General features: G+C 44.8%; 1 protein-coding gene across 1 annotated transcript in view; it reads left to right on the forward strand.

The window, feature by feature from the left end:
* The first annotated feature begins 7,934 nt into the window (after positions 1-7,934).
* CPED1 (cadherin like and PC-esterase domain containing 1) overlaps positions 7,935-14,986 on the forward strand; it is a 123,546-nt gene continuing 116,494 nt past the window's right edge. The window contains exons 1-2 of the mRNA XM_081211499.1: positions 7,935-8,083; positions 8,532-9,022. Coding sequence (XP_081067625.1) covers positions 8,765-9,022 — 258 coding nt within the window. The 5' untranslated portion in view covers positions 7,935-8,083; positions 8,532-8,764. The remainder of the gene's footprint in view (positions 8,084-8,531; positions 9,023-14,986) is intronic.

Consider the following 14,986-nt stretch of genomic DNA (forward strand, 5'->3'; position numbering starts at 1 on the left):
CGCAGGGCATGCCAGAAGCCCACTAATATGTCTAAAGTCTCAGAAGTAGAACAGAAACCAAATGAGAGTCCAGGAGACTTTTTAGAGAGGCTGCAAGAAGCCTATCGTATATGGACTCCTTTTGACCCTGAAGCCCCTGAAAACAGCAGAATGATTACTGCTACTTTTGTGGCCCAGTGCGCTTCTGACATTCGTAAGAAAATTCAGAAATCAGAAGGATGGGAAGGGATGCTGATGAGCCAAATTATGGCCATTGCACGCCGAGTTTATCGGAATAGGGATGAGGCTGAGAAACAAGAGAAGAAGAAGTGGCAGAAGGAAAAGATGGTAATGCTAGCCACAGCAGTGAAGCAAGACTACCGCCCCTTAAATGGAGGAAGAGGGCGGGGAAGGAATCCACCACTGGGAAGGAATCAATGTGCGAATTGCAAGAAGGAGGGTCATTGGAAGCGGGAGTGTCCTGAACCCCTGAGGTTGGAAGAAGTACGCCCAGGCCCAGGCCCAGGCCCAGGCTCCGGCCCAAGAAACCAGGGACGGGGACGGGGAATGATCCGAGATGGAAGATATCAGAGACCTGGACAAGGACGGAGTAGGGACAATGTCATTGGACTGGCAGAGGAGGATTTTACCCAAGACTAGGAACGACCGGACTCCATAAAGTTAGGCTTCCAGGAGCCCACGGTCACGATTCAATTAGGGAGCCATTTAATAGACTTTATGATTGATACTGGGGCTGAATACTCAGTACTCCCAGAACTATTGCAGAAAAAGGCATCCAAAAGTGTAGTCATTAAAAGTGCCACTGGTCAGTCAGCTAAGAGGTCTTTCCTCCAACCTTTGGAATGCCAGATTGGGGGACATCGTTTAACCCATCAGTTTTTGTATATACCTGAGTGTCCAATACCTCTCTTAGGTAGAGATATGCTGTCCAAATTACAGGCCCAAATCACCTTCACTCCTCGAGGTCCAGAAATGAAACTGCCATCAAAGGCAGCAGGAATAATTTCCCTCTCAGTACCTAAGGAACAATCATGGCGCCTAATGTCAGCCCTGCAAGTCCAACCCACATTGGATACAGAGTTAAACAAGATCCTCCGAACTCTACAGGTGCCACCAGGAGTATGGGCCGAAAATAGCCCACCAGGAATGGCCAAGAATATAGCTCCAATTGTAGTAACCCTAAAACCTATGGCTACCCCTGTATCTGTAAAGCAATATCCTTTACCCCGGCGAGCAGCAGAGGGCATCCAGAAACATTTGGACCGCCTATTAAAATATGGTCTGCTTAAACCCTGCCAATCAGAATGGAACACACCCCTTTTGCCTGTTCGAAAACCTGGAACAGATGAATACAGGCCAGTGCAGGACTTGAGGCTCGTAAACCAGGCTATCGAGACCTTGCACCCAAATGTACCAAACCCATACACCCTGCTGAGTTTGATCCCACCAGAAGCAACATTTTTTACTGTATTGGACTTGAAAGATGCATTCTTCTGTTGCCGGCTGGCACCACAGAGCCAACCTATATTTGCCTTCCAGTGGGAAGACCCTTTGACAGGAACAAAAGGCCAGCTAACCTGGACAAGATTGCCCCAGGGATTCAAAAATTCCCCAACTTTATTTGGCACTGCCTTGGCAAAGGATCTAACAAGTTACCCCTCAATACCTGGAGAAAAGGTGGTTCTGCAATATGTAGATGACCTTATATTAGCGGCAAAGGATTTTGATACCTGTAAAGAAGGGACAGAGGAACTGCTCCACTTGCTCTGGGAAGCTGGCTACCGAGTTTCCCAGAAAAAGGCACAGTTATGTTTAGAAAAGGTCAAATATTTGGGCTTTGACATCTCACACCAACAACGAGCATTGAGACCAGAGAGGAAAGAAGCTATTTGCCTTATCAAGGAACCTACCACAAGGAAACAACTCAGAGGATTCCTGGGAACAGCAGGGTTTTGTAGACTATGGATACCTGATTTCAGCAGTCTGGCCAAACCCTTACATGAAAGCACTCGAGGTGCAGAAAAGGACCCATTCGTATGGGGACCTGAGCAGCAACAAGCCTTTTTAGTTATCAAACAACGACTTATGGAGGCCCCAGCCCTTGGACTGCCTAATTCGGAAAAACCCTTTCAGCTGTATGTACATGAACAGAATGGGATTGCAGCGGCAGTCCTGACCCAGAGATTAGGAAGTTGGAACCGTCCAGTAGCTTATTTGTCAAAACAATTGGACTCGGTAGCAAAAGGATGGCCTCCATGCCTAAGGGCAGTAGCGGCCACTGCAAGCCTTGTCAAAGAAGCTGATAAATTTACCTTCGGCCAGACGATGTATGTGAATGTACCTCATGCTGTTCTGACGCTCATGGAATATAAGGGTAGTTATTGGCTAACGAACCCAAGGATGGCTAGGTACCAAGGCCTATTGTGTGAAAATCCCAGGATTCATCTACGAGTAGTGAATATGCTCAATCCAGCGACTTTGCTGCCCCTACCAGAGGTAGATGATGAAGAATCACATGATTGTCTCCAAATAATGGATGAAGTTTATTCCAGTAGACCTGATCTGAAAGATGAACCATTGAAAAATCCAGATGTTGTATATTATACTGATGGTAGCAGTTACCTGCATGAAGGTGCCAGACGAGCAGGATATGCTGTGGTCACCAATGAGGAAGTTGTGGAAGCTGAAGCTTTGCCTGCTGGCACCTCAGCACAAAAAGCTGAACTTATAGGTTTAACTAGAGCTCTGCAATTGGCAGCCGGATGTAAGGCAAACATCTATACTGATTCTAAATATGCCTTCTTAACCCTGCATGCACATGGAGCTCTATGGAAAGAAAGAGGTCTAATAGGAGCCCACGGGAAGGCCTTGAAATATGGACCTGAAGTAGAAATCCTGTTAGAAGCAGTATGGGCTCCAGAACAGATTGCTGTAATGCACTGCAAAGGTCATGGACGAGGAAGGGATCCAATAACCAGAGGAAATCATGCTGCTGACAAAGCAGCCCGAGAGGCAGCCCAAAAGCCTGTGGGAGGATTTATAGCAGCCCTCATACCAGAGGTAGTTCCAGAAGAAGTTAAACCTCACTATACCCCAGAAGAGAGGAAGTGGGCTGAACAGGAAGGAGCAGTTGTGAAGGACGGTTGGATGATCCTGCCAGACAATAGGATTTATGTACCTCATCATCTAGCAGGCACAATTGTAAGAAATTATCATGAATCTACTCACCTTGGCGGTACTGCAACCAGAGAGAGTCTCAGTCGGAAGTTGTATATTATTAACCTATCACAATTAGCAACTTGCATTTCACAGAAATGTGTTCTTTGTGCTAAAAACAATCCCAGGCAGGGACCGGTACAACCTCCTGGAATCCAACATGTGGGATATGTCCCCATGGAAAGCCTAATTGTGGACTTCACAGAGCTGGTCCCTTCTAAGGGATTCAAGTATCTCCTTGTGTTTGTAGATACTCTTACCGGATGGGTTGAAGCTTTTCCCACCCGAACTGAAAAGGCACGAGAGGTAACTAAGAGACTCCTCACTGAATTGATCCCGAGGTTTGGATTACCTAGATGCATTGGAAGTGATAATGGGCCAGCGTTCATTGATCAAGTAGTACAAGAAGTATGTCGAGTCCTACAAGTGAAATGGAGACTGCATGCAGCATATAGGCCTCAGAGTTCAGGGAAAACTGAAAGAATGAATAGGACTCTGAAAACCCAATTGGCAAAATTAACCCAGGAAACGGGATTGGGATGGGTAGATGTGTTACCCATAACACTGTTTCGTGTTCGGTGTGCACCCACAAAAAGACTTAAGTTGTCACCTTTTGAGCTCCTGTATGGGAGACCGCCCTCCTTTGTTCAGGATATTCCAGCTGATCTTAAACAAATAGGAGACCATGTGACACAGGGACAAGTGCAATCTCTCTCCCGTGTTTTTGTTTCTCTTAACAGGTGGGCCCTCGAGCGCACGCCGTGCAGCATTGCCGAGCCGATTCATCAGTTCCAGGCTGGCGATAGCGTATGGGTGAAAGAGTGGAAACGTGATCCACTTGCACCTAAGTGGCGTGGACCTTACACCGTCTTGTTCTCTACTCCAACAGCGGTGAAGGTAGCTGAGGTGACCCCCTGGATTCATCACTCCCGTTTGAAGAAGTCCGAAGGCAGTTGGACGTGCAAAGGTGACCCCTCTAATCCTCTTAAACTGACTCTCTCCAAAAAAACCCTGTATCTAGCCCTACCGGGAACGGGCTAGGTCACGGGCAACATTTGACGACCGGCCTGCTGCAGCCACAACCTGGAAGCTGGCTGACCTGCGCACGCCTGAAGCTTGAGGAGCATCTGAACCAGCGATTGTGAAAGGAAAGATTCTCTTATACAATTAATTGAATGCCCCCCCCCTTGTGGAACAATTATCAGAGATATTACTCATTGGGGATCCTCGGGATATATGTTTTGGTCTTGGTGGTTCCCCATTTCTGTCACTGGGGGAATTATATTGGGACTAATATTTATTTGCTATCACAATAAGGTAATCTTTTGTGGAAGGAATGCATATGCTAGACATCAACATGATTTTATTATTAATCCTGATCCCTTGGGAAGGGGAAGGGTCCTTGAATCTGACCAAATTGACTAAATATGGATTCCACCATGACCACAATATGTGGGTAGGTTTAGCTGAAATGGTAGCCAATGTTGCAAATAGGACCAATTGCCTTGTTTGCTCTCTTGGGCCAGATGATTCAGAGGGAGGTATGCCCTTATTACCGATACCATTAGATGCCATTGGTATGGTAAGTGAAATACCACACCAAACAGAAGTACAGAATTTCCCCGGATGGAACTCAACTAAACCATTACGAGTTATACCTGTACAAGGGGAATTCTGTGTACATAAATCAGATGCAGCTGATTCTACCATGATAGGCTCTTCTCATTGTCACTATACTTGGGATAATATTAAGAATACCTGGGCACACGATACTACCTATCGAACTCGGGATGCCTTGCCCTGTGCACCTCCTTTTATTCATGCATGGAAAGTGGTATGGAACATAACTGTGACAGAAAAAGGCAATCTAACATACTGCACTGTGAACTCTCTACCTCTTTTGCTATTTCGCCTTCTGTACTCCACGTACCAAAGACCTCAGACCCGATGGTTGTGGTGGATATGTGGAGAATGGGCATACAAGAAACTCCCCTCCAAATGGAGTGGGACTTGTTTCCTGGGATGGGTATTACCACCAATGTGGATTATGCCCACTAATTTGCCCAAGCGTACACGAAGAAACGCTGATATTTCTCATATAGCAGGAGGAAGTACCCAAAGTTGGAGCGGTACTGATGATTGGCCACCAGAGCGCATTATAGCCTATTATGATCCTGCCTCCTGGAATCCTGGTGAGCTCATACAAGGGGCACGGGATCCTATTTATAATCTAAACAGAATAATTCGATTGCAAGCAGTAGTGGAACTTGTAACCAATGCAACGGCCCGGAGTTTGAGACTTATTGCACAACAGTTGGATGAAAGTAGAGCCGCCATTTTGCAGCTGAAAATGGGAATGGATTATGTACTTGCCAAGCAGGGAGGCCTATGTGGAGTCTTGAACTTGACAGGGAATGCCTGTTGCTTTAACATTTCAGATAATGGTGAGGCAATCCGTGTGTTGGCCACAAAGATGGAGAATATAGCACATGTCCCAGTACAAACATGGGAAGGATGGGATATGGGATGGCTCACCAATTGGTTACCTAATGTCACAGGACTCAAAGGGATACTATTGTCTTGCTTGTTTTTCTTGACGGTAGTAGTAATGGTTTTATGTATGGTGCCATGTATCATTTCATGTTTTAGAAGTACAATTAGCAAGATGATTTCAAATGAAACTCTACCTCATATCATGGCCCTATACAGAGCTTTACCTCAGGAATATGATGAAGGTCAAGCTATCAAGGACACTTGGGATGAAGGTCCTTGAGCTTGAAAGGGGGGAATGAGGCATCTGTTCATAGTCTGCATTTTAATCAAGGCTTATATTTTGATCAGACACCTGTATTCTTAAAATGAGCTTAAAATATATTTTAAAATATCTGTATCTCTCATGCCAGGCAGCATCTCTCATGCCAGGCAGCTGAGTGTATCGGCAGATGTGCTCATCTTAAAGAGGGCCCCTGGTTTATTGCGGTCATAAAAAGGCTGAGAAGCGAGGTCACTGACCTTACAAATTACAGAATAATCAAGTTGCAAAAACAATTATTATGCCTCCCATTTTAGACTTAAGCCCAAAGGGTAAATTGAAGAAGTTGCTTTTAGAACAGCAGCTGTTTTAGCAGCAAAAGCGGGGCTGTAAACTAAGAGGCTTCTCTCGGAAGTTGCTTTTGGAAACTGTTTTTTTACTAAGTTCCCTTTCTTCTAAATATATATATATTAATGTATTAAATATATAGGCTTAAATGTAATTATGCAAAGGATTTAGAAAGCATGAAATTTAGATGTTAGATTCTTATTTCATAGAGACAGAGTCCTAGAGTTGGAAGAGACCACAAGGGCCATTGAATCCAGACCCCTGCCAAGCAGGAGACACTATTGAGCACTCCTGACATCTGGTTGCCGAGCCTCTGTTTAAAATGAAATTAAAAACCATCTGGTTTGTAGGGAATAGGGAAAGAGGGGCCAAAGTTTATCTGGTAATTAAGGTGCCTTGTAGAGGTTAATGGCTACTTGTTTGCCATTTATAAATAGAAGAAAATATAGCTCTCTGTCTCCCATAAAAGGTAATAGGAAATGGGTGTATATTTTATGATTGGTTCTAGCAAGCCAATAGGAAATTCAACCAGGCTGATTGGACAGAGGCAGCCAAAGGAGGAGCAAGGGGACTGGGCTGAGGGAATATAAGTGCTGGCCATGAGGGCTGGGAGGGCAGAGCATTGGTAACCATATACCACTGTGTCTCTCATTTATTTGTCTGACAAATAAATTATTATTTTAATTTCTCTATTGCTGCGTTGAATATTTCATTCCAGCTAAGCGTTAACCACAAGCAGGGTGCTACAGTCAAAGCCCCTAAACTATTGGCATGGAAACACAAAAGAGGCTGGTGAAAGCCATGCAACTGAGCTGGAACGACCAGCTCAAACCTCACACACAGAACTCACAGGTAGAGGCTTCATTATCTATTTCCTCCCAAGGTAAGAGGAAGTGACATAGCTAAGCCTTGCAAAGCAGCTTACTCTGTGGAATTAACCCTTTCATATATTAAATTGACTTAAGGAAGTTGATTATATGAAGCTGGTCATCCTACAGCAGGAATAGGCAAACTCCAGCCCTCCAGATGTTTGGGATTACAATTCCCATCATCCCTAGCTAACAGGACCAGTGGTCAGGGATGATGGGAATTTTAGTCCCAAACATCTGGAGGGTCGGAGTTTGCCCATGCCTGACCTACAGAAGCATGTTTGTTTGGTTTTTAAATCTTACTAGATTTCCATGCCTTTCTTCTCTGCATGCCATCCTATCTTTAATAAGATCACATGACATGAACAAGAAGCCGCTAATTAATATACAAAGGCCTTATCTGCAGTCTACATTTAAAGCAGTATCGTACCACTTTAAATAGCTATGGCTTTCCCCAAAGAAATGTAGCTTTAAAAGGGGGGTGGGGTGCCTGCAATTGTTGAGGCCTCTATTCCCTTCATAGAGCAACAGTTCTCAGACTGGTTTAACATTTCTCTTTCTTCATTATGTTTGAGCTGTCTGTATTCCAGCCACATTTTTAGAGCCCTTGTATAGCTTGGAAGCATGTGAGGGGGGGGGCACATTGTCGCTGTGTGATCCAGCAGCCTTGCTCCTACAGTTTCCAGCGTGTGAGGCTTTTTAGAGCTTGGTGAACGTAACCCCACCCCTCGGGGCAGTCCTGTTTTTTATTTATATGTCTGTGGTCCAACTGAGTTCAGATGGAGTGCTGTGTGTGTGTGTAGATGAGCTGGAGTCATGAGGCTGCGTTGCTCCGAGTGGTTTTAATCAACAGCCCGTTAGGGGAGAATGGAAAACATCTGACAGGGCTAAGAACCAAGTAAGTAAACATAACTTCGAACTCCAAAAGCTGGAAAAAAAGAAAGAAAGAAACTTAACCGAGGGAAATCTAGCCTTTCGGCTTGTTCAAAACCAGATGAATTCTCTTTGAGAGAAGGCATGCACATTTGCCGACAGGAAAAGGGCAATTTAAAAAGATCTGGAATGAAGGAAACGGTATTTTAAAAAGCAACAGAAGGGAGGGGGGAACCTACGAGGAAATCTGTGGTGCTTTTCAGCTGTACAAAGACACCTCATAATTTTTAACCTTTCGCTTTCACGGATGCAGTTGTTCAGCTGGAGTTTTGTGGGATAAACTTTCTTCCAAACGGTAAGATTCCTTCTGCCCCTAACTATTTCAGGATGCTGAAGTCTGCTCCTTCCCAACCCACACAACGTACGTACGTGTGACTTCTTTCTCTTTTCCTGCCTCCTCTCTTTTTGCACAGGTCAGGGACTGCTTCCTGGAGGGCCGTTTGCCGTAGTCTGTTTTGCTTTGGAGACCTCGAACTTCTCGCCGTCTGATGCCATGGGAAAGCTCAAACCCAGAAGTGATGGAGAGCACTTCTGTTTCCCCGCGGGCAAGTCATGTTTCTCCCTTTATTTCATGCTGGTGAACAGTAGCCACAGTGACTCTTCCTACAATGTGGAAACGGGACAACATTAGAAACCCAGGGTGGCCATGGCTTGCCGGCAGATTCTGCCTGGCCGGAGGTGGTGTCGACTTCGCCCGTTCCTGGTGCTGCTGGTGCTGGCTGCTTGTCTTTTCTACCAGACCCTGACACCCTTAAGGACAAGGAGATACATCTCACCAGTTGGCAATGGAGTTCTACCAGACAAAGTGGTTTCGGAGTTGGTACAGCACAGGAGGTACAAGGAGGTCTCCGCAAGGCAAGCCCGTTGCGTCCTTCCTTCAAGCAATCTACAAGGACGGAAGGAGGTAAGACAAGTACAGAATGAAAAACTGGCTTAGAAACTGGAGGCGCATTTCTGGCAGTCACAGCTAAAATTAACCTTCAAATAAGCAGAGATGGATCTGCTTGCTAGCTAAGGTGTATCCTTGGCCCTGTTATATTGGCTAGATGAGGGTGTTCCAAAGTGATGACACCCCCCTGGAGTGAAACTATGGGCAAATATGTTAGATTTGTTTTTCTCAGTTTTTCAATCTTAAGTTCAGTTCTCTGTATCAGTTTGCCTCAACAGCAAAAAGGTCCTCATAAAAGTTAATCAGCATCTTAATGTGAACTTTTCCTAACGTACACATTTGTACACAATTTTGCAAACGCAACGTATTTTTGTAATGTTATATTCCCTAACATATCAATATGTATGAATACTGTACTCTAGCATGCTCATCTTTGTACTCGTGACTCGACTGTGGAACGGCATTGCAAAATTCAGCGACTTGCACATTTTGAAGGAGGGCTGCGATCCAGTTCGCGTATTGTTTCTGAAGTGTGAACTGGGCAGTTTCACCTTTTGATGCGAACCGAATCGCATTCCTGCTCCATCCCTGCTGAAGCACAAAGAGCATGGTCAATGGAACTGGTCCAGGAAAGGTGGGTGGGCTTACACAAAAAGGACATATAGAATGGGGAGAGACAGAGGGTACTTCTGAGATGGATGTTGACTGTAGGATGGGTTCTCCTCATGCCTGCATCCCGCAGCATCCGTACAACATCCTTGGGATCAAATGCTAGCTCACGTTTCTACATGTCCTATTTAATATAGAGCACTCTTTCCAGGAGAATCTGATAAGTTAAACAAAATCTGTTGCCAACCATTTCTGAATGACCCGTTTATGATATTAAGCCCCCACATCAAAGCACCTCGAGAAAGGGAGAAAGTGCAGTTGCCCAGTAGCAATTGTGGTACCCCAATCTTGTTGGAAAATGTATGTGGTTCTGCGTCGTTTGCACTAAATGCATAACAAGAAACCCAAAGTCCTGTGAAACGGCAAAGGCAACGGTAACTCCAGGCACGTCCCGTAGATTTGCATTTATCTGTTATTATCCTACTTTGCTTCTTCCAAGACTTACGGCTTCAAATCATATAGAATATGTCAGAAAGAAACAGGGAGATGAAGGATGGGAGGAGAAGGATAGGATTGCATATCAAATAGGATAAAGGAAGCAGGGAACAGTAGTGATCATAGAATGCATTGTGCTAGCCTCTGGTCACAGGAAGTGGTCTACATAATAATATCCTTGAGTGTTTACCAACCACTTTTCGTACATTTTAAACGCTTCCTCCATAATCATAGAACTACTATGATGGAATTTGCTGGGTAGAGAATTTCCCTTTGACTCAGTAAATATATAGTTATTCCCATTCCAGTACCAAGTGTGTTTGCTCAGAAATAATTGTGTTGAGTAGGCCTCACTGCCTTGCAAGTTCGTATAGGATTGTTGACTTAGCCTCCAGTAAACCCTATCCCAAAATCCTGCTTATGCCTCATTGCAATCCTTTGAACAGATTTGGATGGCTAGCACAGTGCTAAGCTGATTTGCTATGAACCCTCCAAACTGGCCCTCTTATTTCAGACCAAAAACAATTTGAATGTTCTGATTATGAGGACCTCCAAAGTTTTGCTGCATCCTGGACTCTGTCGTTGCATATCATGGAAGCAGACTTCCAGGACTACTGAATTTTTTCCCCTCTCATCTGTATGCTGACCTATTACCTAAAAATATGATGCTGTCTTCAAAGTCCAAGCCATTTGATGCTGGCATATTAGGGAGATTGGACTATTTTTCTTGCTTGGCTCATTGTGTTCTGGAACAGCTAACCTGACCTACCAGCATAACAGCAAAGGGTGCACACCCTCCAACCTTTCTCCAATGAAAATAGGGGTGACCTATTCCGTTGTTGTTGCTGTATTTTATTTATACCCTGCCCATCTGACTGGGTTGGCGGCTTCCAACATACGTAGAAACATGATAAAACATTAAACATTAAAAAAAAACCTTCCCTATACAAGGCTGCCTTCAGATGTCTCCTAAGGTTGTATAGTTACTTATCTCCTTGGCTTGGAGGTCACGTAACTCCATACCCTCCAACATTTCTCCAGTGAAAATAGGGATGCCCTAAGGAAAAGTGGGATATTCCAGGATCAAATCAGAAACTGGGACGGCTTCTGTAAATCTGGGACTGTCCCTGGAAAATAGGGACTTGGAGGGTCTGAGGGTGGGATTGAGAAGAAGAGGGCTAAACCCAGTCCTCCTAAGTTTGTATCACCCACAATTCTTTTCTGTAGGCCCTAATGACCTGGAGTGAAGCAGTGCTCCATCGGCCTGAACTAGAGATTGTAGGGATGCGTGAAAATAATAGTGAGTGGTGCTCTGTATTTATGGTTCTCTCGGTGGTGGCAACTCTGGTGGGCTTCTTCTTCTTTGGCTATCACTTGCAGCCAAATAAGATTATCTTCCATAAACATGGTTTTAAAAGTGAGTCCGTAAGTGACTGTGGAGGCCAGTTCTGGATCCACACATCCTCCAGAGTGGGGACATAGGTAGGAGTTGATCACAGTGAGGGTTTGCCAAGCATGCCTTCCTCTTAGCGTGTTTCTTCTTTTCATCCTGAGTTCGAGCGTCTTCTAAACCCATGACACCTTTGGTAAAAGCTGTTCTCCAATTGGAGCACTCGCAGGCCAGTGTTTCCCAGTTGTTGGTATTTATAATACATTTTTTAAAGATTTGCCCTGAGAGAGTCTTTGAACCTCTTCTGAACCAGCATTACGCTTTTCATTTTTAAGTTCGGAATAGAGTTGTTGCTTTGGAAGACGATAATCAGGCATCCACACAACATGACCAGTCCAACAAAGTTGATGTTGAAGAATCATTGCTTCAACACTTCAAAGCAGTGTTGAGTGTCTGGTGGGCTTCCTGGTACACAATTGTTGAAATATCCTGAATGTGTGCAGTTATAGGAGATGGATTCCTGTCTATTTGACTGTTGAGAAAAAGAGTTATCGTGGATTAACACTTACAGATAGGTAGCCGTGTTGGTCTGCCATAGTCAAAATAAAAAAATTCCTTCCTGTAGCACCTTAAAGACCAACTAAGTTAGTTCTTGGTATAGTTCTTGGCACACAAAAGCTTATACCAAGAACTAACTTAGTTGGTCTTTAAGGTGCTACAGGAAGGATTTTTTTTATTTTGACGTGGATTAACACATTATCTACTCATTCAATACAGTGGTACCCCAGCTTACAAACACCTCGGGTTTCAAACACTTAGGGTTACAGACTCCGCTAACCCTTGGGTTAAGAACTTTGCCCCAAGATGAGAACAGAAATTGTGCGGCAGCAGCGGGAGGCCCCATTAGCTAAAGTGGTACCTCAGGTTAAGAACGGTTTCAGGTTAAGAACAGACCTCTGGAACGAATTAAGTTCATAACCAGAGGTACGACCGTACACTGTTATCGCATCCTTCCTCAAAGGACCTTAGGGGGGCATACATGGTTTCTCCTCAGTTTTGCATGAAGAATGTGTGCTGGTTAGACTGACAAACACTGGGACTGGCCTAAAGTCTCCAAGCGAGCTTCATGGCTAGTCGAGAATTTGAACAAGGGTCTCCCAGGTCAAAGCCCAACACTATGCACAACACCACTTGGGTACTACAAGTTAGTTTTCCTCCAGAGGAATAATATAGTTTTGGCAGAATGAAAGCTTGTTTACTACAGGGTGTGGTGTGCACAACTGAGGTTTTCTGTACTGCTAGTTTGCTAGTCGGACAGCTATTTATACACACCGGCTAGTCTACACAGTTGGTGTATTTGTTCAAAAGCTCTTACATTGCATCTTGGACTCGGGGAGTTAACACAGCAGAGGAAAATTCTAATAGTGTGACCCTCTCATCCAGTAAACTTTTAAAAGTTGATCCACCCCATCCTCAGTGCAATGACCTAGCTTTATGATGACATTGCATGCTGTTAAATACTGGATTTTACACTTTCTTTCTTTCTTTGACAAGCTCCAGTACTCCAATGATCTACGAAACAGCGTTAGGAATTTTATGGAGTTAAGACACACGTCAAATGATAGGGCCCCCCCCAAGTGACTTCAAAGGTTAATTAGCACAGTTTCTTGTGCCCAAATTGCCCTCAGGAGTGCATGTAGACATCGGCAGTATTTCAGAGCTGCGTGCAAGGCTGCTTTCAGGTTCATGAAATGATTTTCTGAAAAGCAACCATGACAGCAAAAAGACAAAACTTCGAGGGAATGATCCAGATTTAGGAATGTGCTTCCACCTTTTCCAGAGGCTCTTAAGTGTGGCCAGAGAATATTCTATGTTTTTCACATCATAGTATTTGTTTATAGTTCCTTTGTGTGCCAGAAACAACCACTTGTCCTTGAGTTACCCACATTCCAGCTGTGCTGAAATATTTCAACCTTAGTCATTTGTTTGATCATAGTTATGAAGTGAACAACCTCTTGTGGCTGTACGAGCTATTTTCCTGATGACATTTGTTAGAAAATGTGCCGACGGCTCTTTAAATTAAATGTCCTCCAGACCATTTCTCTTATTACAAACAAATCTATGTCATGACTATAAATAAAATAGTCTTGTCGCCTCTCATTATTGGGCAGCTTGCATCTAGAAATTGCTCTGTAATCCAGATATAGCTTCATCTAAGGGGTGGCTGATAATTCAGATCAGTGCTTTTTTCTGGGGGTACACAGGGGTACGCATACCCCTAAACATTTTGTGAATCTAAGTTTGCCCTCATTGAGGGGCAGTATTTCAATATGAGTGGGAAAATGAGAGTACCCCTAAACATTTTCTTAGGAAAAAAAGAACACTGATTCAGATACCCTTTTGCTGATTTCTTAGTAGCAGGTCTGAGTGTAATTTGATGACATAGTTGTAAGCAAGTATGGCCAAATAACGCATCTAGAATGTTATTCTTTGCTTGTTAGTATTTTATCACTTGTAGATTTTAAGACGCTTGACAAAAGTTTGTCCCTTCCAATAATTTTGAACCCTTTTAGGGCAATATTCACACCTTAGCGCTGTGATGTTGAACCTGTGGGCCTGCAGATGTTGCTGAACTCACAACTTCCATCATCCCTGACCACATAAATGCATAAAGTTTCCAATATGTCCCAGTAGGGCTAGGCAGTACTTTTTTCTGGGGGTACTCAAGAGTACACAGTACTGTCACCTTCCCCCTCCCCTAGATAGATAGATAGATAGATAGATAGATAGATAGATCAGTGTTTCCCAACCTTTTTTGGGCAACGGCACACCTGTTTAATGAAAAAAATCTCGCGGCACACCACCATTACAGCCCCGTGACGTCAGCGCGCAGCGTCACGCCGGGAGGGACGCACGTAAGGGAAAGTTTTTAATTTTTTCCCCTCCCCCTTGCCGGGGAACCTCCAAGCTTTGGGGGTGGGGGGGAGGAGGCAGCAGAGCGAGGGACTGAGGGACGGCGGCAGCTGAGGCGGCGGTGGCTGTTGTGGTGGTGGCGGCGATAGCGGGCGGAGGAGGGGGCGGCGGCGGGAGTTGCTGCTGCTGTTGTTGCTGCTGCTGCCCGGACATGCCGGCCTCCTCCTCCTCCGCTGTCTCGCGCTCCTCCCTTTTGCACGCGCTGCCCCGCCGCTCGGCACCACCGCCGCCGCCTCTCACCGCCCGACTCGCCCGCCTCCCTCCCACGGCACACCAGCCGACGTCTCACGGCACACTAGTGTGCCGCGGAACACCGGTTGGGAAACACTGAGATAGATAGATAGGCATTTAGAGTAACAACTAAAAAAAGGAGAATATACTGGGGCTAGGAGAGATCCCTATCTGAAATTCTGGAGAACCACTAGCTAGGTGGACTAATGATCTGACTCGGAAGTTTACGGAAACGATTCCACAATATACAACATGACAAGGAGGCAAAAGTTTGTCCTGGT

This window comes from Podarcis bocagei, assembly GCF_964188305.1.
Source record: "Podarcis bocagei genome assembly, chromosome: 10".
NCBI classification, from domain to species: Eukaryota; Metazoa; Chordata; class Lepidosauria; order Squamata; family Lacertidae; genus Podarcis; species Podarcis bocagei.